Below are 26,944 nucleotides of genomic sequence, written 5' to 3' on the forward strand. Positions count from 1 at the left end.
AAAAAGGTACATAAAAAGGTAGCTCTGTAAAACATGAGTGACTCCTAACCATGTTGCTTATTATGACAGTTAAAGTGACAACGGAATTTTGACTGTAATAATGAAATAAATCCATGCAATTAACAACCTATTAGAGTGTAACTACTCCTAGTATCTAGAAGCAGAACAACTAAGGCACATATGTTAATGGATTACATGAATCAATCATGACTGCAGCTCAGGCTGAAGTATTAAATCACAGATTAATTATGATGCTAAACCTTCCATAGGAAATAAATTTCTCAGAAATGTTCAAGCTGCCACTTTTGGAAACACCAGGCCTTTTGAACTTATCAAGTTGGACACTCAAAACTCGAGATAAATTTTTGAGACTATTTGCCCATATATTTATCTTTGCTATCAGTAGTACAGCTACACCCAAACTGGATAAAACAGAAGATATGTTCATTGAAATAAAAAGTGCTTGCTCATTAAAAAGTTCAGTCTTCTTGAGAATACTATTATAGTATTCTCTAAATGTAAATATATTTCCCAAGGGACACAGATTTCAGTGAGACATGAAGATAATTTGAAAGTACTGCAAAATTTCAGAAGACATGACCTGACTTTCAGATCTTACACCTTAATAAAGAACATTTATTTGAAGAATAATTACATGATAGAAGAGTGAATGTGAGTAATTAGCCCATGAAAACAGCCCAATCCCAACCAGGCTCACCTACATGTGCAGGAGCAGTAGAGGGAATCACAGGAACACAACTCAGAGCTCTATGGAGCTTTGGGAATACTGAACTTGCATAGATGCCCTGCATGCACCAGTGCCCTGGCTATGAATACACAGAGTCTGCTATGGTCCATCACAGGACCACTGGATTTGTTGTACCAATGTGACAATTTTCACAGGGTTTTTTAGACACTCCACAGCATGGCAAGAATCACTGCTCCAAACCTGCATCAGACATGCAAAAGTCATGGACAAATGTCTAAAACCTCCTTTTTCAACCTGCAGAAGATTTCCAAGTGGAAAGGTATCATGCGTGGAAAAAATGGATGTAATTTGATGTGACAGACTTAGTAGCTTAAATACCTCCAAGCCAAACACCAGAGAGATCAAAATTGAACCAGTTTATTGTGTGACACAATAAAAAGAATAAAGCTCAAAGGCAATTATACGGAAGGGAAGAAACTTGGTCAGTTGAGAGGGGTTGGGTAGGTAGAATATCCCTGAAAAAGTCATATTTTTTTCTGGCTTTATTTTCTATGGATACAGCTGAGCTCTGATTGTAGAAGTAGTGACACCATACATGAGGAAGCAGTGATAGCAGCTGATTTCCCAGAACCCCTGCAAGTTCATAGCCCTGGCAGTAAGAACAATGATCCCTTAATTTATGCACTGAATGACTATTATATAGGATTCAGGAAGAGAGAGTAAAATTAAATGAATTTTTTATGGAGTATAACTGTCCTTTATTGAAATAAGAAATAGTAGGGTCCCAAGAGCATTCTCTCTCCCTTATTTTGCCATTCTCCCAGCATTTAGCATTCTGTGCATGGCAGACAACCATTACCTTTGATTAACTACAGCTACCCTACCTCCCCATGAGACTTACTGCTTCTTTGCCTTTAGGAGCAATGATTTTTATTGGGTAGGCTTCATAGAAAGTGATCTCAGACAATCTTATAAAAACATTTTAAAAGTCACTTCATTTAGTTGCTAATCTTTTGTCTGCAGTCCAAAACAAGTTGTTTCTAACTTCTTGATCAACACATAATTTTATTTTATTTTTGTCCCCCACACAGACTTCAGACTGTGCTCTGTTCTGGATCATACTTTTCAGTTCCCATGGATATTAAGATTCTTCTAGGATTGGGGGGGAGGGAAGGCCTCTTAACTGATTTATTAGGACAAGTTTTCTATCCCAGAAAGCAAGGCACCTGAAGCACAGGACCAGGCAGAGTGTGGCCAGATCTCATAGAAGCTCATATACATGGTTCACACAATGCACTGGATTGTCTAGTTCACAACATACTCTTGTGGCAATTCTTAAGCCTCTGTCAAGTGAAGCTTGCCAAATCAAGCTGAACACTGCCAGATTTTTTCAAAGGTGGGTGCCTAGAGGTAGAATGTTTGCCAAAGAATAAAATAATAAAAATCCTTTCTATTTTGAAAGGGCAAACTGGGAGGGAAATAACAGGAATTGCTGTTGCTTTGCACTCCTTCCAGACATTTAAGAAGGTTAAAACACTACACAAGTAACATTAATTTATGGGCTTTATGTGGTGATTAATCTGAATTGTGATATTCCTTTTCCAAATGCAAAAATGGAAGGATAAAAAAAAATCCTGATTCACAGGATATCTTAGAAATAGGATCCTACTGCTGAGAAGCAGAATAAAAATATCAGATTCCCTATCAACATGGATCAAGTCTGTCATTGAACAGCACATGCCAAAGGATTTTTTTTTTCTTACACCCAAGCTGCTACCTTTCATTTCAAATGCACATTGGGAAGGAAAATTCCAGTATGATTTATCATATTCCCTTTTTACCCAAAATATTTCCCATTAGAGCTATCTGCAAACAAGAGTTTAATATGGTGACCAGTTCAAGGCTTCTATGTTTTGATTCTTTCCCAGAGGGCTCACAGATAACTGTCTTCCTTCTGCCCTCACTCCTCTGTCTCTCCCTCAGGAACGTCTGCACCCTGAAATGTGGCACAGGGAACAGCTCTGGGAGTGGAGAGGCAGGTACTGCACATACTTGAGTTAAAATACAATGTATTTGGTACGTATAGGGCTATTTTTGCTTGATGTGCATTTTGAGGTTTTGGGGTTTTCTTGATGGTGTTTTGTTTGGTTTCGGGTTTTTTTCTGATGTAAAATAGAGATGAAATTGTGCTGCTTACCTGAAGCCTGAACCTCCATGATGTATTGGTGTAAATCTTGCCCTTGCTGGATGACTTCAAAGGTCATGTTGTTCATGGCCAACTTGCGCTCAGTGTGACGCTGCAAACGCTGCTCAGCCAGGGTCAGGTCTTCAGTATTAAAGTCATTCATTTGTCTCAGCAGATCTTCATTCCAGGCATCCAATTCTGCTGTTACCTTCATGGGCAGAAGACAGACACTGTATTCACACAAGATCAATGAAAAAAATCTTACTCTCTCACTGTGTTTGGATCACAAAAGCATTTCACACAAACTTCCAAACCACAATCTCAGGACAATCTGGGTCCTGCCCACTGAACGGCTGTGCTGAACATTTTGCTTAGGTGAGGGTCCATGAAAAGATTATTGGTCCAGCAAGAAATCTAACACCTTCTTTTTCCCTTACACATTCCAAAGAGCACTGTTAGTAAAGAGGCACTGTATTCACATGGATGGTAGAGATAAGGTTTCTGAATAAACTCAAGTTTAAATGAAGTAATGCTTACACAATTGCAAAATTATTTGTATCACCTTTGACCACATAATCCCAAAATGGTCTGAATATTTCTAAAAACGTTTTGCAATCCACTCTATGTTACACATTACAGATGGAAATATTATTTATCCTGGCTTCATAAAACTGAAATTCTAAGCTGCTTCTATTAAGTCCTAAAAGAGGGATAATTAATACATTTTCAGAATTATTATCTATAGAGTGTATTGCTAACAGTATCTACCCATTGTTCACAGAAAATCCTCCAAGAGATAGCTGTTTCATTATGAATATGAGAGTTAACCCCCACAGCACTGATTGCAGTTGTACAATGAGTCCTGTGCTGAGCTTTCAGGGACTCACAATATTTTATAAGGGCCTTTCTGTTGTCTTCAGTGGGTTTGGAAACAGGCCTTGTGTATGTTTTTTCTTCTGTGGATCTGAAAGATTTTATATTGGGAAATGAATATAAATAATTCACTTTTACAGATGGGGAAAGTTCAGCACAGACACATCATACTCCAGGCCAGGTGAATCGCCAGCAGAATGACAAAGGGTATTTGGCTCTATCCAAAGACCTGTATTACCTGCCAGTAACTCATGGGAACATGTAAAATCTTCTGTTGCTTTCTTTCCCTTTTGATTAAAACAGACAGTCTGATAATTTTAGCATCTCGATTACTGTGTCTTCAGTAGTTTACATTTTAGCCCACAAGTAGCCAACCAGCATCCAAGTCCTTCTCTGGTTTTGCCTGTTTAATTAAAGCAAGATGTCCCTTCCACACAACCAGCACAGTCTCACCTCAACTCACATTCTGCTACTACAGAGCAAAAGAGGGAATGTGGCAGTCACAATGAATAAGGGAGAAAGGACATAGGAAATGGGAAATGAAATAATGCATAGAGCCTAATACTGTGCAGAACAGAATTCTAAAAAGTAATTGAAAATTTTAAATAAATGTATATTATTCAAGCTCAAAGGTGAATTCCTTGTAACTAGATCCAGGACAGCTAAATCCAGGTACCTAAATTCACACTTGAGCAAAATGTGATGTACTGAAAAGTTCTTTCTCACTGAAAGTGCTCTTCAGTACCTGTGTGCATTGAGATGCTTAACTTTCCAAAAGGCTAAGAGTAAAAACATTTCATTCATTTTCTTTCCAGAAAGCAAACATTATAGCCAATGAAGACACAAGAAGGCAACCCAAACAGACCCCCTGTCAGCCCTTGTCACATTAGGATGGATAGGAGTACACAGTTTTTCATTAAAAAGGAAAATATAAACAGTTTTCAGGCTCTTTTTTTGAGAGAAGCAGAAAAGTAGATTTACTCAACCAAGAACCTCCAAGAACCTGGAGCTGCAGGGTGAAAGGCAGAGTGTGGACATCCTGAGGGGCTTCTATTTTTATTCAGCTTGTTCCATTGCCCATTCCACTCAATTGCCTTTAAATAATAGCTATCTCTACAGTCTCTCTGGCCCCATTCCTGATTCCAGCAGCCTCTGATTCATTCACACGTGATAGCTGGAGTCCCTGGACTGTGGAGACTTACTGGCAGATTTAACAGTTATGGAGAAATGGTTAAACTAGATACTGGAGAAGAGTTTGATTAGATAGATACACATTTAGAGACAGATCTCACCAAACAGTAATCAGAACTGAGGTGGTTGATTTAGTTTCAAACTACAAACAATGGAATGAATTCACAATAAGCAGAGGTTCCTGCAGGCATGATGTTAACGCTTAAAAGTTCAATGCAAAGACCTTTCTGCTCATATCAGTTAATGGAAACGTGATACGAGTGCATTAGAGGAATTTTATTCTTTATGAGCCATTAAAAATATTGTCTGTTTGAATTAATTGCATTGATTGTCAGGCTGTTATGACATGATCATTTGAAATTATGCAAGTGTTCCCAAAGTAATTCCAAATTTCCTGTGAACATTCCCCCCTGAGCATGCACTCAAGATGGCTAAAAGCTTCTGTAAGTGGCATTAATAGGAAAAAAATAAAATAATTACAGAATGTGTTATATTAGTTTACTCTCGCAGCCATGGTAAGGGAATTTTTACCAGAACAAAATTTCTCCATCCCTCTTATTCTACGGACATCATTTCCAGGACAGGAAAATACAAATCCTTCCAAGAGTTGAATTATCAGGGGAGCTATAGATGGACAGATGAAGGAATCAACAGATGTTCCCACAAGTACACTGAGATCCAGCACTCCTACAGAACTGCCAGGGTAAAACTCTGCTGTGGGACTGTTTGTCTTCGTAACTTCATCACTTGGCTGCAGAAGGGACACTGCACAGCATTACTTTTATTGTTAGATCTGCAGTGCAGTTTCCACTGAAGCACAGCAAAAGGGCTGTGTTCTTGACTGTCCTGCTTATTACCCCTTAGGCCTGTGTGTCCAAGACAGGTCTTCAGCAGAGAAGCATCTACAAAAACCCAAGAAAAGGATTTCTTACCCAGGCAACCAGTGCGCCTGACACTTTGGCAGATGGCTTTCACCAGGTTCCCCACACAGGAGGAGCTGCACCTAAATATCTACTTGTTCTATCAGCTAGTACAGGGCACTGAAGGGTTTGTGCTCCACAGACCCCAGCTCCAATCAGTGGTTCCAGTAAATGAGAACAGTACAGGTATTCAGGGCACAAGCTGATAAACAATGTGGGAATCAAAGCCAACCCATGACCCTCCATGTCCCATTGCCATGGCTGGGAACAGGGGCTAAGACTGCACCTGAGTGACTCTGGCCAGTCAGACAGGTCCTGGGGGGTTTGTTAGCCCAGTGTTAGATCTCCTAAGGCCAGGAGAAGAGCCACCAATGGGATGGAGAAAGAAGGAGGGAGTTGCCCCTGAGTGGGGGTTGATGAAGGAGTGATGATGATTCCATGTGCTGGGTGAGGGGAAGAGAAGAACGAGAAAGGCACAGTGAGAGGTGAAACATCACCAGTTCCTCAGGCAAAGCATGTACAGGAAGGTTGGGTACATTGCTCTGAGTAACTGAGACAAACAGATGGCTAGAAGGGAATCTAAAGCACATGAAGGCAAAGAAGCAATAGAGAACTGTGATAACAACCCAGGTTTTCTGAATTCCAATCTGGTGCCCTATCCCAGAGATCATGCTGCTCTGCATATCTCATTAAGACACTTTTTTTCTGTCTGTACAGCCAATGCCTCGAAACCCCAGCAGTTTCCATACTTCAAACTGGACCATTTGGAAGTTGTCCTAGAATCTGAATTGATTCCCTAACCAGTTTGAATTTCGTACAGGAAAATGATGCTTTTTCTTCAGGAAGAGGCTGTAATTAGGCAGCTCTTTTAACTACAGATGTATATTTTTCAAGTCTAAAAAAGAACCTTAGATGCTTTCACAGATTGTGTCAGGTATTGACATATATGGTGAGACTTGGACTGCATCAGATGAAAGTGTCCTATCTCCTAAGCTATGGTAAGACCAACTGCACTCAGTCTGTATCAGGAATTGTCTCATATATGAGGTTCACTTGGCCACAAAATTGTTCAATTTCCTTTAGAGTCATTGGTTAGAGTTTATCCTGTTCACCTGCTAGATTTAGTAGAACTGACAGCACTGCTTCTGTTTAGTGCCTTTATTTCCCAGTGTTTGTGATTCTAAATGGACCTCAGCATCCCTAGCATGCCCTGAAAGAAGAGAAACTCTGCTGGAAGAGAAGCACTGAGCTCTGCTCTGTTCTTCTGCAGCATGAGCCTGTACAAAAGCATAATAGTTACGGAGAGCAGCAACAGTGGCAGTGCACAGGTCTGCATCAGCAAAAGCAGCAGACTTATATTTAGGTGCCCACACTGTTCAAAGAAAAGCTGTCCATGTCCCTCATTGTCAGCCACAGTCTGGTTGACAGCCCTTTCCTTTCAGATTATATAAAGTTGGTGGCCAAGAAACAGCTCCACATTACTAAAGGAAGATCAAATGACCCCAGAGTACTAATGAGAGAGAAAGGCATGATAAAGCTTTTGATTGACAATGAGCCAATAGAGCCTAGAAAGCACATTTCTTCATCCTGAAACAGATGCTCCTGCAGCCATGACAATAGAAGGGTAACTACCTCTGGTACTGAACCTCATCTTGTATTAACCAAGCTACCTGAGACAGCCTTAGCAGGGAAGCAGAGGAGTTCACTTTAGCACATCAACAAGTAGGGAGTTTCTGCTGAGCTCCACATTACTATCTCAAGGCTCCAACACAGACTATGTCAGCCAGGTCTGTGTTCCATGCAGACACAGTGACCACAGTCTAGACCACAGACTCTTCAAGCAGGCATCCTCCTAAAGCAGCTACTTAATATACCCAAACTCCCACTGCTGCAATACTGCTGCCTTTGCTGTTTCCTGGGTTTATTGTGTTGCAACATCAGCAGATCCCTTCAGATCTCTCTCTGAAGGGAGAGAGACATGTTCACCTCTGATCCTGAAGGAAAAGGAGAGGTACAGACAGGAGGTACACAGGTGAAAAGTAGCAGCAGTAATAATAGCAGCAGCAGTCCAGCCACCTCATACCAACATTGCATCCTGCTTGGGAATCAGGCCAAAGAGCCCACACCTCAGCTGCAGCACCTGCTCTGCAGGCAACTGTACATCTGCAGCAATTTCATACCTAAATCCTAATTATCTCTCTTTTTCATGTCGCATCTGAGATTTTCTAAAAAATGTGCTTCTGAGCCTTGAGTGTTTTTTACTTGGCCTAAATTCAGTGTTTGACACCTAAAGTCATCTTGTTTAATGCCAACAAGAAAAGGTTGTTTGCCAATTGAAGGAGGTGGAGGGGGGAAATGAGGAATCAAGCAAAAGAAAATAAATGTTATGTAGTGAATTAATCATGGAGGAGCTGGTATTTTTAAGCCTGGGCTGAGGAAGGGCATATGAGGAGGAAGGAAAGAAAGCTCCATCTTTGGAGCAGAAGCTCTCAACATAAAGAGTGGGCTCACAAGAGGGATCTGGAGAAGAGTAAAGACACTTGGGAAGAATAAGTAAATGTAGGAGGCAGGATGCAAGAGAAATGTTGGTGCAAGTAGGAGAAAGAGCAAAGGTGAGAAGCGTGGGTAGAGCTTAGGGATGAGGCAGGACAGGAAAACCAGTCATTCAGGCACAGGGCAGATCTGTGCAGAGCTCAGCATCAAGAAAAGGGAGCATCTGCCTCATTTTAAGGGAAAAAAAGGTGGGAACCACACATCAGAGAGTGAGGGAGGATGAGATGAGAGGTCAGATGTGATCTAGAAGGAACCAATGAAGATAATTATGACTCCTGGATGCTGCAGGAGTATAAGTACAGACAGAAAGGGGTTATAATGGAGTAGGAGAGACCAGGTCTCTAAGGCACATACCAGAGATTGGGCACCAGGGATGTCAGGGGTGACCACATTCAGCTCTGTTTCAGTGTCCAGAGCAGGCTGCAAAAGCAGAGGACTGGATGTGACAGTATGAGTGGGTTTACAAGCAGACCGAAGGTAATGGTAGAAGAGACATAGGTGGGAAAGGGTGAGTGAAACTGTAATTTCTAAAGACCACCTAAGAAGAAAGTTGCTGTTCCTGCTTCTCAGGCCTCACTTTGAGCTGAAACTGTGCAGTGTGACAATACTGTCACCCACTATTTAAAAACAGGCAGAGATACCACACTGCCTTAGTGGGAACCTGAGCCACTGAAGTATGAAAAGGCTGTCACAGTGATGTTTCTGCTTCAGGGATTTTGACTCCTGAATCCCCAAAATATCAAGAGAAACAATCGAACTCAGCTCCAAGAGATAGGGTACCCAGGACAGCTTAGTGCCTGATTTCTTTTAAAATGATGTGCAGTTTGAAAATTAAGTATATAAGGAAAAGAAAAACAAAAGCTCACTGAGCATGAGACAGGATTCCAGCTTGTGAACAGAAAAGGATGAAAATTCTTTCTTTCAAATGTATCTCAAGATCCCTGTAAGACTTATTTCTAATAAAGAAGCTCACATCCGAATGTCAGCTATAAGTCAGTGAGGGACTATAAAACATGTTGTACCTCCACAAAGACAGCTAATTCACTTGACGGATTCTGCTTAAGTTATAAACCTAAAACCCAAGTGAGTTGTAAATAACAGTGAAGTGAACTACCATCTGAAAGATGGCTACTTTTCCCTTCTAAAGTCATGTTCAATGATGGATGTGAACACCTAGAAGAGCAGAAGAGCAGAAATGTGAAATTAAGGCTGATAGTTATAATTAGCAGGCAAAATGGAGCCAGAGGTATTCAGTGGTGGAAAATTAGATGCACAGTAGGTGAATATTTTGGTGATCATGGGACTTTTTGAAAGATAACAGACAGCATCCAAGATTACAAATTTATATTGTACTGAGGGAACCCCCACAGTCCCTTCAGGAATATGTCTTGGCCTAGGAACCACTTTGCTCTTAGACTGCAGTGCATAAGCTCTGTCTAGCATTGCACAGATCCATGTGCACTGAAGGAAACAAAACAACACAAGGGAAGAGCTGAGCAGCTCTGGGAAAGAGAGAGGTAAGTTTCTTTGCAGGTAACCAACAGCTGTTGCCAGACTGGTACTGGTTGAGATCATTCCTGTTGCCAGAGTTTTATGACAGATTATTTTTCTCATCCTTTTACAAATGTTATAAAGAAAAAAATATGCAGAAAGACTCTGGATGGCAGGAGTTCTGTTAGGGGTTGCAACTCATTGCATTTTACTATTCATTTCTTATGAACTTAGAAATTTACTATATTTTTGTATTTATTCAAATAATGGTTAATAAGCATTTAAATGACTAGTGCTGAAGAAAAGGGCGAAATATACTTGATAGATTTTTACTGAGGATCTAACTCTGGTTTAAGACTGCTTCACATGTGCAATGTGCTCAGTGTGCTGCCTCTAATATCTGCCAGCACTTTGAGTCTTCCACCCTATTTCCTTGTAGTGGATCAGCTACCACATTCAATACTGCATGAAATCTCCTGAATTACTTGGATGTCTGCATGAACACAGCTCAAGTCTGCACAGCATACAGAAAGCCCAATAACTCTAATGATTCCATCTTGGTAAAAGAATAAAACGTATCAAGCCCCAAAGTTAGACATGTTCCCTAAATAAAGAATAGGTTGTCATTTCATGGTTTTAAAACCTAAGACAGGATAGCCTCCCGTAGGGATAGCTTGGCTCTCTCATGTTTCTGTTATGCCTGTTTCCAGGTGTTGTCATAGTTTGAATTTCACACTTTACCCTGAGAATCCAGAGTGTAAATATCAGTCAATATAATGAGATTAAAGAAAAAAAACCAAAACCAAAACAGGCAGCACATGTGCCTGTGGATTTGTATCCAAATTCACATCTGCCTTGACTCAAGTACAATACAAAAGCTGCTGGTGGGGCTTAGAAGTTCTTAGAAGTTTTGAATGGATGCAGCTGCTCTGCACTGCCAAAGAAAAATGCAGGTGGCTTCTCTAGATGTAAAACGTTTTCCTGAAGACAAAACCCAACAATGGTTGGCTGATTTCACTGAAGTACAAGAAAAGGTCTGGTGATGCTTAAATAGATGGAGGTAAGTGTTGCTTGTGCAGTAATCATCAGTTCCGACGTTTGTCTGGACTCCAAATCTCTGTCAAGAAGAGATTACTGGAAAGCTCTAAAACCATGAGAGCTACCAAGCAGATGGGCAAAGTTCAAGCAAATGAAGGAGTGCCAAAGGAAAGGGTTATGTGGTCTGTGGCATGGAATTCAGCCTATTTGGACAGCAGTAAAAGCAGGAAAGTTTCCAAAGTTCAAATGACACTTTCTAAATAAAACTACAAAGGCAAATTATTCAACTGCCATTCATATGTTTGAAAAATTTCTAATACTTTTAGTTTACATTATTTATTAAAAAGGAGAGAAAGAGGGTAGCAGGGAAAATTAATGGAATTGAAAATGTTTGATTCCAAATCTGGATGGAAAGAGACAACATGAGATGTAACTATTCTCTGAGACTGAGCTCTAATGCACAGCCTTCCAAAAACCTGGTGGAAGCAGATTCCTTCCACTACAGAGATTTTTTTTTCCCTCACCACTGGCCCCAGGGAAGGGTTCCCATCATAAGGGATTTCCAGGAGCAGAAAAACCTGAGAAACAAGGGTGAGAACTCAGATTTGAGGGGAAAAACTGGGAAGTTCAATGCATGACAAGGCAGAACCAGCAAAGAGTAGAAAGGTACTTAAGCTGGGAGGTGGATATTCCACTTTTTTGTAGCTGATCTGTGTGACTGCAGGAAGGACAGGGATTAACAGGACTGCAGCAGGTAAAAGGGTTTTGCTATGGATGTGTTCAATATGGCACTGCTCTTTGGACAGATGGAAGGGGGCTTATCTAGACTAGAAAGAGAGAAATTCACTTGACAATCATGTTGCTACTCATTATTTCACTTTTTTTAATCTATGCAGGATCTAGGCTATCATGGAAAATTAAAACCTAAATACCTTTCCAGTCCTAGCTCAAGCTACTTGTTTTTAGTAGAAAAAATACTTAATTTCCTCATTTAAATTTCATTATCTTTTTCCCTTAAAAGCTTGGAATAATCAATCATCAGAAGTACTACATGTTTTTTTAATTATGGTGATGAAAAACTCTTTTTGCTTCTCAAAAGTGGCATGAGATCATTTTGTTAATTTTGATAGTGGTTTCCTATTGACTTAGACTCTTTATTATACAGGTGAGGCAACTGACTGCAATCTGCTTTCTAAGATTATTCTGTTAATTTGAGCCAATTCATCTTGAAACTTTGAGCCTTTGTTTGAAATGCATAGCATACATGTGTAATTTAATATTTATTTTTAAATTTATTTTTATTATTCATCCAATTGTCTTTATTGTTTAGGCACTAAATGTACTTAATAAAACTTAAAATACTGACCTGGATATATTTTAAATTATGTGTTCAGTCATAAATTAAATGTCATAAGTCATAAATTAAATGTCATTATTGTTCTAAAATAAAATATTCTTTAAAAAGGAGCTTTCTAAACAAAATCATCTGCCCATAAAATCCTTATGAAACATGTTCTCAGATTTCCCTGAAATATTAATCTTGCAGAGGGAATTCAGATATTCTTATGACAAAAAATAGCAAATCTACAGTGACAACTAAGTGACGATTTTCTTTAAAATCCTTCCAGCTAATCTGATTTTAGAAGACTCTGAAGCACATTTCCAATTTTTAATATCTTCCTGTATCACAGCCACTCCAAAGGTGTCTGTGAATACACAGAACTAGGATTCATGCAGAAGGAAACCAGATAGGATCTACATAGTATATGTGTGTGTGTGTGTATACATATATATGTAAATCTATATATGGAGAGGAGTAGGTTAAGTCACATCATTCCCTTCTGCCCCAGCTACCCCATCAGTAAAGTTACCATGGTGGTAATGGCCTTGGAGATCTTTGGTCAAAAGACTATATATGAAGAAAAAGAATTTTAAAACAATAATACTGATATTGTTAGTATTATTATTTAGATATTTACTTAAATCAGCATAATTCAGGGTTCAGACCTAGAATCTGTAGTGAAACAGAAAGGCTGAGATCTTAGTGAATGACTGACAGGGGTTCACCATAGGCTGCCTACATATACATTTGGCACTGTTTTTCCTTCTTTATTTCTTTTTGCTTTATTTTTTAAACCATGGGTAACATTTGTACAAATACACACATTTCCAATTCACACACCATTTATCTCTCTAGAGTAAAAGTCTCAGTTACTCAACATTTGGTATATCCCTGTAATCAAAGTATCTTCTATTTAAATATAGGAGATACTACAGTTATTGCATGAACTCCTGAACTTCAGATAGAGAATTCTTAAGGCAACCACTGGTAACTTACAGAAAAGTAAGTTACATGACATGAAACACATTCATTTATACCTAGACACATAGACTCAAAGAATACTGTCTCCTAGCATGAAGAGATATATATAACTGGTAACTAAAATGAAAAAAATCCAGTTTACATAAATAATCAGCAAGGTAAAGCACTTTACTACAACACCTGACCTTGCAGTCATAACAGAAAAGCTCAATGATTTCTGTCTCTGGCATCCAATTATAGATCAACACACCTTAACCCCTCATGTTTCCAGCCTTTTATGCCACTATAATTCATCATGTCTTGACTTAAACTTACAAAGTATAATGCAGCATTCTGAGGCTCTCGTTAATTACCAGTAGTCACCTGGAGATTACCTGGGATTTACAAACAATACCTTCAAGAATATATCATCAAAAACACTTAAAAGTGCTCCATGAGCTGAATAAGCACCAGTGGGATTTGGCAGGAGGAACACATCCCAGAAAGGCCATAACTGCTGACACACAACTTTAGTGGATTTTGTGCAAAAATTAATTTATATGTTATTCTATCTGCATCATGCCCTATCAGAATTATAGCAAGTAATTAAAGAGATCAGCTAGAGTCTATTTAAAGTTCCTCTGTCCAAGAGTATCTTAATTATTGTTTTGATGAGTTTTCCATCCAGTACTTTTGATTTCAAAACAGCAAAACAGAAACCTTTTTTTTTTTTTTTTTGCATGAGGCCATTAAAACACACTTTAACTTCCCCCCCCCCTTTTTTGTTTTTCTCTTTCCTTTTTAAATAAATCCACTGTGTTGCATAAAACCCACCTTTAAAATCTACTTTCCTTTCATTCACATGCTTTTTTCTCTTTGTGGTTTAAAGCCAAGTATATATGTTTGTATGCATCTATGTATCTATCTGAAGAGACAAACCTCACTAACAACTGACACAGAAATTTCAAATCCCTGAGTGACTTCTGTCAATGAAGAATTCCAACAGGGGCATCTTAGAAAGCTTCTCTGCAGGGCAGGCAGCTTGTCAGCATAGAAAAGCAGACAGGAATCTATTCTAGTGTATTCTAGTAGTATGTCCCAAAGCATATTTTTAGCTTCAGCACACCAAATTTACTGGTTGTAAAACTCTCTACCTCACTGAGCAGCTGAGCACAACCAAACAGCTCCAGGTGTATCCTACAAGAGTGTGTTCATCCCCCCCCCCCCCCCAACTCTCCCCACAACTCTGCCTTTCTCCCGTCATGCAGCCAGCTCTTACCTCTATGGTGTACTGTTCAAAAATCCGGAGCTGAAGGAAAATGTCTAGTTTAATCTTCCTCTCATGGAAGAGCTCTTCCATCTGTACCTGGGCCTCGTCGAGCTGCTGGAGGACGGATTCAATGTGGCTGATGGAGCTGTTGTGTGGAGTCTTATTGTTGGAAACGGCAGAGTCCCTGTAGCAAGGCAGAGAGAGTGGTTAAAGCTGAGCTTTGAGGCAGAGAAAAGAGCAAGAATCACACAGCTGGGATTCTGCGTGCTGCTGAGAAGCAAACCCAAGCACAAAGGGCTGAGGAAAGGTGTATGCAACACTCACATCTTCTCGCAGAAATCCTGAGCTCAGCACAAAGTTGGAACCAGGGGATCATCCTTTCTCCTCTCCTGACACTGGGACCTTACACACTTGGGGGGTGAGGGGAGACAGAGCAGTTTCAATGGCTCTCTTGAGGGGACTGTCTGGGCAATCCCCTTCAGTCCTGCGGAATGACCTGCTCCAGCCTATGCTCACACTGCCTGCTGCATATCAAGCTCAGGGATGCTTTTTAGCCACCTGGACCTTCACAAGTAATTTTCTGCATTTGGTTTATTACTTACAGACTAATTGAATCAGAATTACCAGCACTTCACACTAAGGGTTAGGTATGCCTTGATTTCCTCTGGACCACCTAGTACAGTGATAGATGCAGACTAGACCACAAAAAATTGCACTGAAGCAAAACATCTTTGAAACACTAAGATGGATTCTGATTTATCCTTCTGTTGGGGTAAGTGAAATGAGACGTGCCTGGGAGAGGTCACGGTGCTCCTTCTACACCTTCCGTACACAGGTAGTAGAAGGGAGAAAGCCCTTTAACTGGTGGGCTAGGACCAAGGGGAAGTTTGCTGTGCCAGGAATAAGTCTTAACATACACATAGGAAAATCCTGAGTTTCTTTTCTAGCTGTGCTCTTACTTATACTAATAGGCTCACATACAGTCTCTTTCATCTTCAGTTTTGGTTTTTTTTTTTCAGTGGGTATTTTATGGATAAGGAGCCTTTGCAGACACGAGGCGTTGAAATTTATCCTCAACTATGCCACAAAAATCCCTCAACTTTAACAAAAACCAAAAAGAAAACCCTTAAACTGTAATTTCATCTTGGTTTTAGTAATCCAGCTAAAACATTACATAGATGCTATGGTTTTCTTGGTCCATCCTGCTCAAAGGCATGAGATAGCAGCTCCACTATTTGGGATAGTTAAATGAAGCCAGCTGAAAACTCCACCAAATACACTGCTAGAAAGACCTCTGCACTGGCAGGAAAACTTGGGTGAAGTGGATAAGCCAGGAGGTTTATCATCAATATTTCCTGTTGGTTTCCACTTCTCCCTGGGGGAGACATTTCCAATCCAACAGCACACACTTCATTGCTGGTGCACCAACCAAGTCCCAGGTGTGCAGCAAAGCAGCTGACAGTATTGGAAGACAAGGAGAACGTCAGGTACTGCTGCCAGATACCCATTTTGTCCCCCAGGGACTGTGTGTGGCTAGGAGCCTTCTTCTGGCCAGCTAACCTGGGCTGCTAAGGTGAGGTACGTGCAGAGACTCCCCCCTGTGAAAGAGTGCTACCGTTTTCCAAATTTTTAGGGTTTTATTTGCCTTTTCTGGGTGGAATCTTCATTCCCTGAACATCCAGCAAAGCATTTGTGATTTTCTACAGAACGTGACTGAAATCCTTATGCTTTGTTCTTTGCAAATTATCATCACTTAGGGTCAGATCAAAACAACACGCAGTCAACTTAACTGGTAATTGAACACTGTCAGAAAGCCTAATTGGGAAAAGGAGTATAAGCTTTTCAAATGCCTCAAACTGAAACTAGGCACTAGACACACAGAGTCCTTTCAGGTAAGTTTAACACACACTTTTGAGGTTCTAAGGCAACACACACATGCCATTCTGTTTTCTTTATGTGTCTTGAAGGAACAGAACAGGCATTTCCTTCAACATCTGAAGCCTAAGAATAAAATCAAAACTACAGATGACTTAACTGCATAGTAGTTTGTTCTTTGGATGTGTTACACCTCGTTTTCCTCAAATACTTTGTCTGATACACTGAACTTCAGATACTCCAGTATTATTATGAAGCAAATACTACAAATTTTCCTTGCTTGTAAGGGAATATTACACCACTATTACTCCCTCCAGGTGACACAATTTTTGCTCTGCTTTGTTAGTCTTGTGTTTTCACCTTCTTGGTTAACACAAGGTCTCTCCCTGCCTCCACACTGTAACTGTACAAAGGAACAATGAATGAAGATAAAGTGAGATAATCTGAGGCCACATTCAATCAAGTTCTGTTTCCTTCAGTCAGCACCTGTCTTGTATAAAACCACATAAAATAGGTCTTCATTATTATTCATGTACTATCTAAATAACTCAATGAATTATTCAGGACTAGTGCTGAATAATCTCTCATGATATCTGAAGACACACATGGTTTGGAAATTTTTTTCCATTAAACAGTTCACTCTTCAAATCAAGCCACACTTGCATTTCAGTGACTGATGCAATTAAAAAGAATTAGGTGCAATGATTTGGTACTTTTTCACATTATCCCCAAATCAGACCATCTTCCACAAGAAATTTCTGAGATTGGACACTTACACCATAAGATTTCTTGCTCTGTCTGGTGATGAGAAATTCTGGGAAATAATTCATAAGAGATCCTTATTAGGCTCAGAAAGGTCATAAATTAAATTTATAAAAATCCAGGGAAATTATTGAAAAAAAAACCAAAACAACAAAATCAATTTTGAGAAACATAAAATTGGGCTTAGTGAATGGCTGTTGAGTTTGTTCAGAATGAATGTTTTGTTCCTGGAACCACTTTCAGTTTTTTTTAAGTGGAAGAAGCTTAGTGAAACATAACCAATATCAAAAGCCCATATGCTGAACTACTGCAAAGAAAGCAAGATACATAACTCTTCATTGTCTTTTTTTTTCCCCTCTTATATTCCTGTTCTTTCACATCTCACTGGAGCAAGTCATTGCTTTGCCTTTCACAAATGTGCAAAAACATTGCCCCACCAGCACTCTTGAAAATGCAGTTCAAAAGATTTGCTTCATGTTGACTGCTGAGAATTATGATCAGCTTAGGGAAATATTGATAAGGAAGAGTGAAAAAAGTGTTTCCAATATATAACCATTACATGTACAGCATTGCAAGAAAGGCCTGCTATATTCCCAATAGGTATGGACTCTGGATTCAAAGGGTCACTTAAGGCTCTGAAGATCTTCTGGGAAGAGAAGTCCCAAGCATTGTATTCAAGTAGTTCAGGCAGCTGAGCTTCCCTAAGCTACCTGGAGGAGATACAGACTGATATTACACAAGTGCTCTGCTCTAAAGCAGGAACTGTGCTCTCAGAGATAAGGACAAGAAACCTAAACTTTTTCAAGGTCCTATTAATTTTATTGGTTTTACCCTGTGCTATGACATGCTTGATAAGAGTTGTGTATTTCATTCTCTTCATTGTTGTAGCATTTGCACTCTTCAGTTATTCTCCATGGCAGGTGATCCACACTGAGGAATGCAATGTTGTCCTAAGGAAACCCTGCAGTAATTCTAATTTTTCTTCCTTTCCTTTATCTGTGCTTAACTTTTCCAGCAGCCACAAAAGATGTCAGAGTGGTCACACATATAAGTGGTTTCACATTTTTTCTTATACAGGTCTGCTTCACTCTTTGAAGGAGTCCAGGATCACAGTACAGCCTTTGCAGTTGGGCAGAGTGCTCAAAACCCATACCTGAATCAGAGATTTTCTTGACAGTTGAGTTCTGCAAATTTTTGCATGCATTCAGGGCTGCTGTTCTTCAGACAACTGTTCTCTGTCTTATAAAGTATCAAGTTTATCAGAAGCAGGGAATCACTTAGCACACATGTTCCTGCTTTTTCACCTTGCTCACTGCCCAGTGTACCAGCCAGGCCCCAACAATGCTACTCCTTTGTCACACAGAGCTGTCACAAAACCTGCCTTGGTGATTCACAAATGTTTAGGCACGACACCAGTTCCAAAACCAGCCTCAAACCTGAGGCCACTCTTACTTTTCAAAGGCTTAATCTAAGAATTGACCGGGTTTACATTAAAAAACCCTAATATTCCACATGCTATGCCCCAGTCCACCTCTTTCTCCTCACATGACCATGTGGCCAGATCACAAAAGCTCAGGGTGAAGATGATGTCAGAAATCTCTGGGACAATCTCTGGTGAAATGCAGAAGACCTCTCAGATTTGTATATTATATATGTATATAGAATGTACACACTAAGTACATGTAAAGAAGGGCTATCTGTAACAATATAAAGATCTAAAGAACAAATGATGTATTAAACTTGGTTTTGAGCTCAGTAGCGTCACTAAAAGGCAGAAAAGCACTGCTGTCAACAAAGTTAAAGACACAGAGAACCACTTCAAGAACAAATGAGAGGTTTACACAAGGTTTGTGTAAACTTATTCTGCAAACATTCATTCTACTATACCTACAGAGTAAGAAAGCAAAAAAACCCTAAGCTCTTGGACCCAGACTATTAATGTATTTTAAATAAGACAAAATGAGCTGTTTTAATTCATAATGTAAGTCTAACTGGCAGTTATGGTATGAATAAACTCTGTGAGGGCAAAAATAAACAGAAGGGTGCTGTATGCAAAATGAAAGAGAGAAGACTGTTAGACACACGTATATTTTATTAAGAATAATATACTTCTCCTGCATTAGGATTAACCATATAAATCACATTGTCTCAGATCACCACCATTTGACAATCTTCTATATATACCAGCTAAAAATATTCACCTAAACCACATTTGTTTCAATTAACTTCTCTGTGCCTATAAATAATCTCTCTGTCAAACAGGAACCCACGCTGATCCACAGACTACTGTAATCAGTCCACACAAATCACTCCTTGCAATTCCCATAAAATACTCAAAGCATCTGAAGAATCATAAATAAGCAAAGAATTAATGCTCTCTATCAATCCTAACTTACATGTCCTTATTTATGCACACCTAGAGCACAGCATATATCAGATTTCTCAACACCTGTCCTCCAGTTAGATGCTTACCTGAGCTGTTGGATTAGATCCTCCCCTTCTTTAATAACATTGAGGGTAGCATCCAAGGTAGCTGTTTGCTGCTGCTGAAACTGCTTGATAAGCTCCTGAACTGCATCCACAGAGTCAGCACAGACATCCTCTAAGAGCTCTTTCTGCAGATCTTCCATCCATGTCCACAGCTGGGAATGAGGGGAGGGAAATATAAATCAGACAAGGATTGAGATTTAACCCTTTTGCTCTCTAATTCCAGATCAGTAAGCATTAACTGGAGCTGCATGTTTCATATGAAAAATGACCTAAAGTTTCTAAAAACAAAAAGATACATTGGTTATTGATGCTGGTTGATGAAGTTCCATTTTAAGCAATAGACTAAAATAAATACAATATCATGTTATTGTAGCCCAAATTAATTTGCATTTCAGTTTTTTTAAGTGACAATAAATAATTACGTTATATTATTCTGATTAAATCTCTACACGAGTAACAAATTACAATGCCTTACAGCTGTGATAACCAAACTAACCCTTTCAGGAGCTGTGTGCTATCAGCTGCTATTAATTTCACATGCAGCTGAAGCCTGTTGCAGAACAGACCTCAGATCTTTGGTATGTGTGTATGGTATCGCCTGAATTCTAGCTGTGCCTGCTCAACTGTGCCTTCCCAGGGAGAAGGTATTTTGGAGGGTCTGGTTTTGTGGGGTTTTTTTGTTGTTGTTGTTGTTACTGGCACTTCCCCCCCTCCTCAAAATGCACCTCAGACTCTGGTTTTTAACTTTTGGAAAATCCAAACAGAAGAGACAGCAACATCACCAATTGATGCCGTGCAGATCCACTAATTTTAAATAGCCTTGACTAGCAATTTCAAAACAACACCAAATCATGTAAGAGCTTAGATGAGAATTTCCAGCCAGCTGTTCATCAGAGATCTGGACAGTGGCAGGCAAGCCCCAGCAGCCTCTTGTTGGCTGTAAAGGCTTAAAGCGAGAGGAGGTTTTCCCCTTTAAGCTCGCTGGGAAGAGTGTAAAATTGTACCAACTGAGCTGGCAGTCTGCCAACCAGTCCTAATGACTCCACCAGAGAGACTGTTTTCTGTGCCATGCCTGCCCCATTAACCCACATTCTGCTGGGCAGAGAGGTAGAGGAGCAGGAATCATCCATTTGCATCACTGCTCCGGGGAAGGCAGCGGTGCCGACAGCAGCTTCTGCCTGCCCTTCCAGGGAGCTGCAAAGCAGTTTGTCTCAAAGGGAACTACAAGTAGATAAGAAGCAGACAACAGACGTTGTGTAGGGGTAATAAAATTGCTGGTAAAAATGTTTCTGTTCAGCATAAGGTGCATTGGATCACTGTCCTACAGGATTTCTTCGGAGACTGAGAATTTTGTACGTCCGTGTAAAACAAGAGGAGAGGGATGTGCTTGAAGTGCCAGCTGGCAAAGGCTTCTCACAATCAGGGTCTAAACGGAAGGCAGTCACTGAATGCTACACCACAGACATGCAGCTGACTTCAAGGATATCACCCTGACCTAAACCAAGTGATAAAAATCAGCCCCTGTCTGATGGTTGCTTATATCAGAAGAGGGAAAGCCCAGTCCCCAGTGCTCTCTCTCCACCACTACTACCAAGTCCTTGCTTGACAGCCCATAAATCACTTATAAAAACAACTTTTAAAGCATATGTTTGATTTGAAGGTTTTTCAGTTAGACTGTCAGAATCAGCTTTGAATACTTTGAGAAAATCCCTCTGTTTATTCATATTTAGTATAATCACAATGGCCTCCCCTATATTGGGCCAAAATGTAATATGTTTGTTCAGTTTGTTTACATATTTTCACATTCTCAGGAGAAAGGCATGATATAAAAAGGCTATTAACAAAAGAAACAAATATAATCAAGTAGCCAGGCTTGTGAAATAAATAAAAGAACAAAAACATATTTAAAGAACCAAGTAGAGAGAATTTTCCTATGTGGCCTGGGGTCCAGGTGCTGAATGTTGGAAAGCAACCATAAAAGTAAATGCATCAATGGCTTTGTACATGAGTTACATACAGAAAGTTTTGGTTTGATTTAGTCCCTGCACCCACTCAAACATTAGGGACAGCTGGACTATAACAGACAAGGACCAGGTTCTTTGGGAACATTTATTTTCTCAGCTTATCAGATCTTCAAGTAATAGAGCATTTTGTAAATAAAGAAGAGAAAAATAGCTGTGCCTACAAATCACCCTTCTGTTCCAGGCTGGGAAAATCAGTAGTTTTTTAAATTTCTAGCTGTTCTTCATATTTAATTTTTTCACTTAAGATAACAAAAAAAAATCTCAGGGAACTTCCTTTAGAAAAATGAAAGTGAGAGAACTTGATTCACTGTTAGGAATCTGCTATTTTCTTGAAAATGTCATGTTAGAAAGGGTAGAGAAGAAAGTTTCAGTCAGTTTCCCTCTGATTGAGACTTCAGAGGAAAACCCTCTTTTCACAAGTGTCTCCAGAACTGAAATTTCAGCTGCACAGAAAAGACCTGGACATTTAAGATCCTATATAACTTTTTGAGTATGGTTCCAAATCAAAGTAGTTTTGAAATACTTAAACATAAACTGTCCTGTACTCACCTGGAACCAAAATACCCACTAATTTCTGAGAGCACTCAGGTAAATTAACTCATATTAGCTTCAGATGTTTCCACTAATGACCTCTGACTGTAAGGATTTGAATAATAAAATCTATCAGAATCTAGGTCATCCTTGACTCAGAGGCCTTTAATCCTTTAGCCTCTGCCAATCCCTGGGCAATCCTTGTACAAAGAATCAGTCAGTATTAATAAGATTAGGCAGATCTTTAAGGAACAATTTACAATAGGATCCTGATTCAAAAACTTACTGGTTTATTGTGCTACAACTATCAGGACCTGAAATAAATTACTCCCAAGCCCCACTTGTGAATGCCACAGCTGTGGTACAGAGTCAGAGTCATAAAGGAGAAATCCCATTCTTTTCCTCACAGGTCAGGAACATCAGTCCCCATTAGGGCTTGATGTCTAATTCCAATGCAACTATCTAACTAATTAAAAGAAATGCTGACTATTTAAACCCAGAATCATCAGATATCTTGTGCATTTCCTAATTCATGACTTTTTTTAAGCTAGCTAGCTTAGATTAAATTAACTGTTGCAATGTTTCGTGGATCTTTGACATAACATGGGACATCTCTAATATTTGGAGAAACTGCCTTTTTGCTTTTGTTCTTAGCACAAGCAAAATTTGTGACTATCTGTCCCATTCACACAAACAGTGAAAATTACTGCTAATACATCACTTCATCCTCTGCAGGGGATGGATGTAGATGCATGCAGCTATTTCAAGTAGTAACACAATATTTCCACATCCAGCTGTTGAGACTTTTACAAAGCTTGCCTGCCAGTGATGCACGTGTCCAGAAAAGAAGATAATCTCTGCATTATGCTGAGATTGCAGCGCTACAGGCTGGGGACAGAGTGGCTGGAGAGCAGCCAGGCTGAAAAGGACCTGGGAGTCTGGATCGACAAGAAGCTGAACATGAGCCAGCAGTGTGCCCAGGTGGCCAAGAAAGCCAATGGCATCCTGGCCTGTATCAGGAACAGCGTGGCCAGCAGGTCCAAGGAAGTGATTCTGCCCCTGTACTCAGCCCTCGTGAGGCCACACCTTGAGTACTGTGTCCAGTTCTGGGCCCCCCAGTTCAGGAAGGATATCGAGGTCCTGGAGCAGGTCCAAAGGAGAGCAACCAGGCTGGTGAAGGGACTCGAGCATAGACCCTACGAGGAGAGGCTGAGAGAACTGGGGTTGTTCAGCCTAAAGAAGAGGCGGCTCAGGGGAGACCTCATCGCTCTCTACAACTACCTGAAAGGAGGGTGTAGCCAGGTGGGGGTTGGGCTCTTTTACCAAACGACTTTCAACAAGACAAGAGGGCATGGACTTAAGTTGTGCCAGGGGAAGTTTAGGTTAGATATTAGAAAGAATTTCTTTACGGAAAGAGTGATCCGTCATTGGAATGGGCTGCCCACTGAAGTGGTGGATTCTCCGTCCCTGGAGATATTTAAAAAGAGACTGGATGTGGCACTCAGTGCCATGGTCTAGCAACCGCAACGGTGGTTCAAGGGTTGGACTCGATGATCTCTGAGGTCCCTTCCAACCCAGCCAATTCTATGATTCTATGATTCTATTATATCACTTAACATGTACTAACCAAAGATACAGAATCCTGGAAAACAATGAAGGAATAACAAAAATATTTGGGTTTTTTGTGCTTCCTTCAGGTTGATCTGTGCTTGAGCATGATTAATTGGTTATGGAAACATTAACACATTATTGGTAAAAACAGAATTAAGTCCATCAGAGACAACCAGCCACAAATCTGACTCATGCAAACTATATCTAAAAGTGTCATAATTGTCACCTATTCAGAGGTCAAGGCAAATACCTAGGCATAAAACATCCCTGCTCAAGGTCCACAGAGGCTCCAGAACTGAAGCTTTATTTATCCAGGTAACCATGGCTTTAAACAAGAAAAAAATTTTTCTTCTGATTACTAAACCAGTGAAAAAGAAGAATTACTCCTCTCTTGCGTCTTTGGGGGGAGTGTCTGGAACCTCTAATGCATTGTAACAACTTCTGCATCTTGCCTAAATATAAACCATAGACAGTTTCCCTCTATCCAAGAGACAATACAGCTCTTTATTTCCAGCTATTTCATCTGATGCAATACCTTTCACTTTAGTTAAGTACTTAATGAGACCATTTTATGGAGTTTTGAAGGACATCTGTGACTGTTACCTAGAAATTAATTCTTCTGATTTAGAGCAGGGGACCACTTTAACAAAATCTAAAACTTAAAGAGATTGCTGAGAAAATCCCACCTGTATGTTTGGAAGAACCACTAAATACACAGTGTTTATATGCTGCTATTTGCAAATGCCAGAGGTGAGTTTCAAACCCCTCAGAAAAACAGGTTAAAAACACTGAATAATGAGACTAGTGAAAAGCAAAGAACCTGTCAGGTCAATCCATGACAATTACCATGGTACAACAGTTTTGCTAGTTGTTCAAAACCAGGATGTTAATAGCAACAAGCAACTTTCCAGCTGTATGCTTTACCCCCTGACTATGTCAGAAAAGTGTCACGTGCTGCAGAGCAGGCCCCAAAAGGATGCTCATGCCAGCTCAGTAAAGTGAACATCCAGCACAGAATGCAGGCTAGAGCAGAATGGAAAAGACTTCAGAAAAAGATGAGGACCCTCTTTTCCCATCTGATTTGTACCCCTTCTGCTCCACAAGCTGTAACATCAGTTTGCAGAGAACCAAAGGCAGGTTGAGAAAAAAACCCAAACACAAACAGAATTGCTCCACAGAGAGATGTCCATCAACCCTATTTTTCTCTGCCCACTGTTCCAGGCTTGTACAAACCCATTCTGCACAGTAACATTTAGCTTTTTCATAATATGCATTAGGAAGCCACATAGACTACAGTCATAATTTCAGATTAATTTATGGCAGGACTTCAGCCTGTGCTTACATTTAAGCACCTGTTCAAATGCTTCACTGCAGAGCATTTTTCTACCTTGATTTTCTCATGCCAATATGGTGGAGATAACAAAACTTTTCAGCACAATAAACCTCCATTAGCTGATGCTTATTTACACGTAGAATGCATCCAGTCCCATTTAAGTTGACAGAACTGATGGTTGTTACAAATTGGAAGCATGTTTCAACATTTTCCAAAGTCATGTTCAAGAACCCATGGAAATGTCAACAGAGACATATAAAACAATGTACATAATGATGTGCTGAAATATGACTGCACACCACCTACAAAGTGGTGACACCTAAAAAGTGTCATCCAAGGATAACATTCCAGATAAAATGTGACAAGATAGGCTATGACCAGACAACACATATGAAATGTTACAATATGTGACCTCCATGGTAAGATACAACTAAAGAGACACCCTACTGCAAGAAATAATATTTTCAGATACCACCAGCCTCATGGGGAAAAAATGACAAGTGGAAAGAAAGGGAACATTCTGAGGAAAAAAAAACACATCGGATTTTTTCTTAACCTCTTTCTTGCTTTTTCCTTTTTCCTTGCCAATTTCTTGACATTCATCCTTGGTGGGCTGCATCTGCTGCTTCTGTAGGCTGACACTTTTTAATTAGTAACCTTGCCTATGGCAAAAGGATTTGCAATGCCTAAGCATCTGATGCTTTTTCCAAGTCCTGCATGGACCAGATTGATACAGCACAGAATAATCTCCTTTCAAGGGAAACATAACTTGAGTTGTTATGCCTACATCAGGGAGAATAAAGATCCCCAGCCTAAGGTCATGTAAATGTAATTCAGGGACAATTCACTCTAGAAGAGAAAGTTGGTTTATAACTGAAGAACTAGATGCATGTGTTCTATGCATACATCATGAATGGTAAAAATATGTTATTCTAGTATAGTTTTAATGTCATTTCTAATGATGAATCTGGATGTAATTAACAGCAGTAATTATAGTAAGCAAATAAAAAAAATTCTATACTTGATCATAACGATACTTGAGGAAGTTCTTCATACATCAAAAGATTCACCCAGATTTTCATCACCCAGATTTTCACCAGTGCAAAACCACAATCTGGTGCAAGAGGAGCTCCCTGTACCTGCAAAATGTAGACTACAAATTCAGCAATTGACTTAAATAAATGCAGGTACCATTACATTGTCCCCTAAATTGTTCATTGGTTCTAAACATTTAATTACTTCTCAAATGGAAGCTGCACTTCCCTCTGTGCTTTTTGCAATGATTGGCCATACATCACTTGCAGTCTTACCCTGATCTGCTGCTTCAGGCCTTCTGTGCATCTTTGTTCACTGCACCCTAGGAATCTTGGAAATAAATAACTGGTGACAAATCTGAGTCATTCTGAAATGTTCTAAGGAGTAAACAAACTGTGGGACCTTTCTCTAACCAAGAAGTCTTATTGGATCCATCAGCTTGAACCACTACAGTGACAGTAATAATTTTAAACTAGTTGTCCAGACCCCATTGCATACAACTACTTAAGGCACGAAAGAATATGCCTTTTGAGTAATGAGTTAATTACATGAGTGTTCCTCTATGGCTTTAATGAAAATGGACTCTGTACACAAATCACCCCAGATACTGGCTGCTCACTCTGCTGCCTTTGTACCCAGAAGTAAAGGCTGCAAGTCCACAAGCTGGAACTGAGAGAGCTCAGATTCAGGAAATTGGGAAAATGGGCTGTAATATGACTAACAAAAGGGTACTTTATGAGAGTTAATGCAT

General features: G+C 39.8%; 1 protein-coding gene across 1 annotated transcript in view; it reads right to left on the minus strand.

Annotated features, from left to right (window-relative positions):
* KALRN (kalirin RhoGEF kinase) overlaps positions 1–26,944 on the minus strand; it is a 492,333-nt gene that overhangs the window by 172,843 nt on the left and 292,546 nt on the right. Inside the window, exons 12-14 of the mRNA XM_030454727.1 lie at positions 19,642–19,811; positions 14,542–14,716; positions 2,907–3,102 (exon numbers count right to left, since the gene is read on the minus strand). Of these exons, the coding sequence (XP_030310587.1) occupies positions 2,907–3,102; positions 14,542–14,716; positions 19,642–19,811 (541 nt within the window). The remainder of the gene's footprint in view (positions 1–2,906; positions 3,103–14,541; positions 14,717–19,641; positions 19,812–26,944) is intronic.

This window comes from Calypte anna, chromosome 7 (assembly GCF_003957555.1).
Source record: "Calypte anna isolate BGI_N300 chromosome 7, bCalAnn1_v1.p, whole genome shotgun sequence".
Lineage (NCBI taxonomy): Eukaryota > Metazoa > Chordata > Aves > Apodiformes > Trochilidae > Calypte > Calypte anna.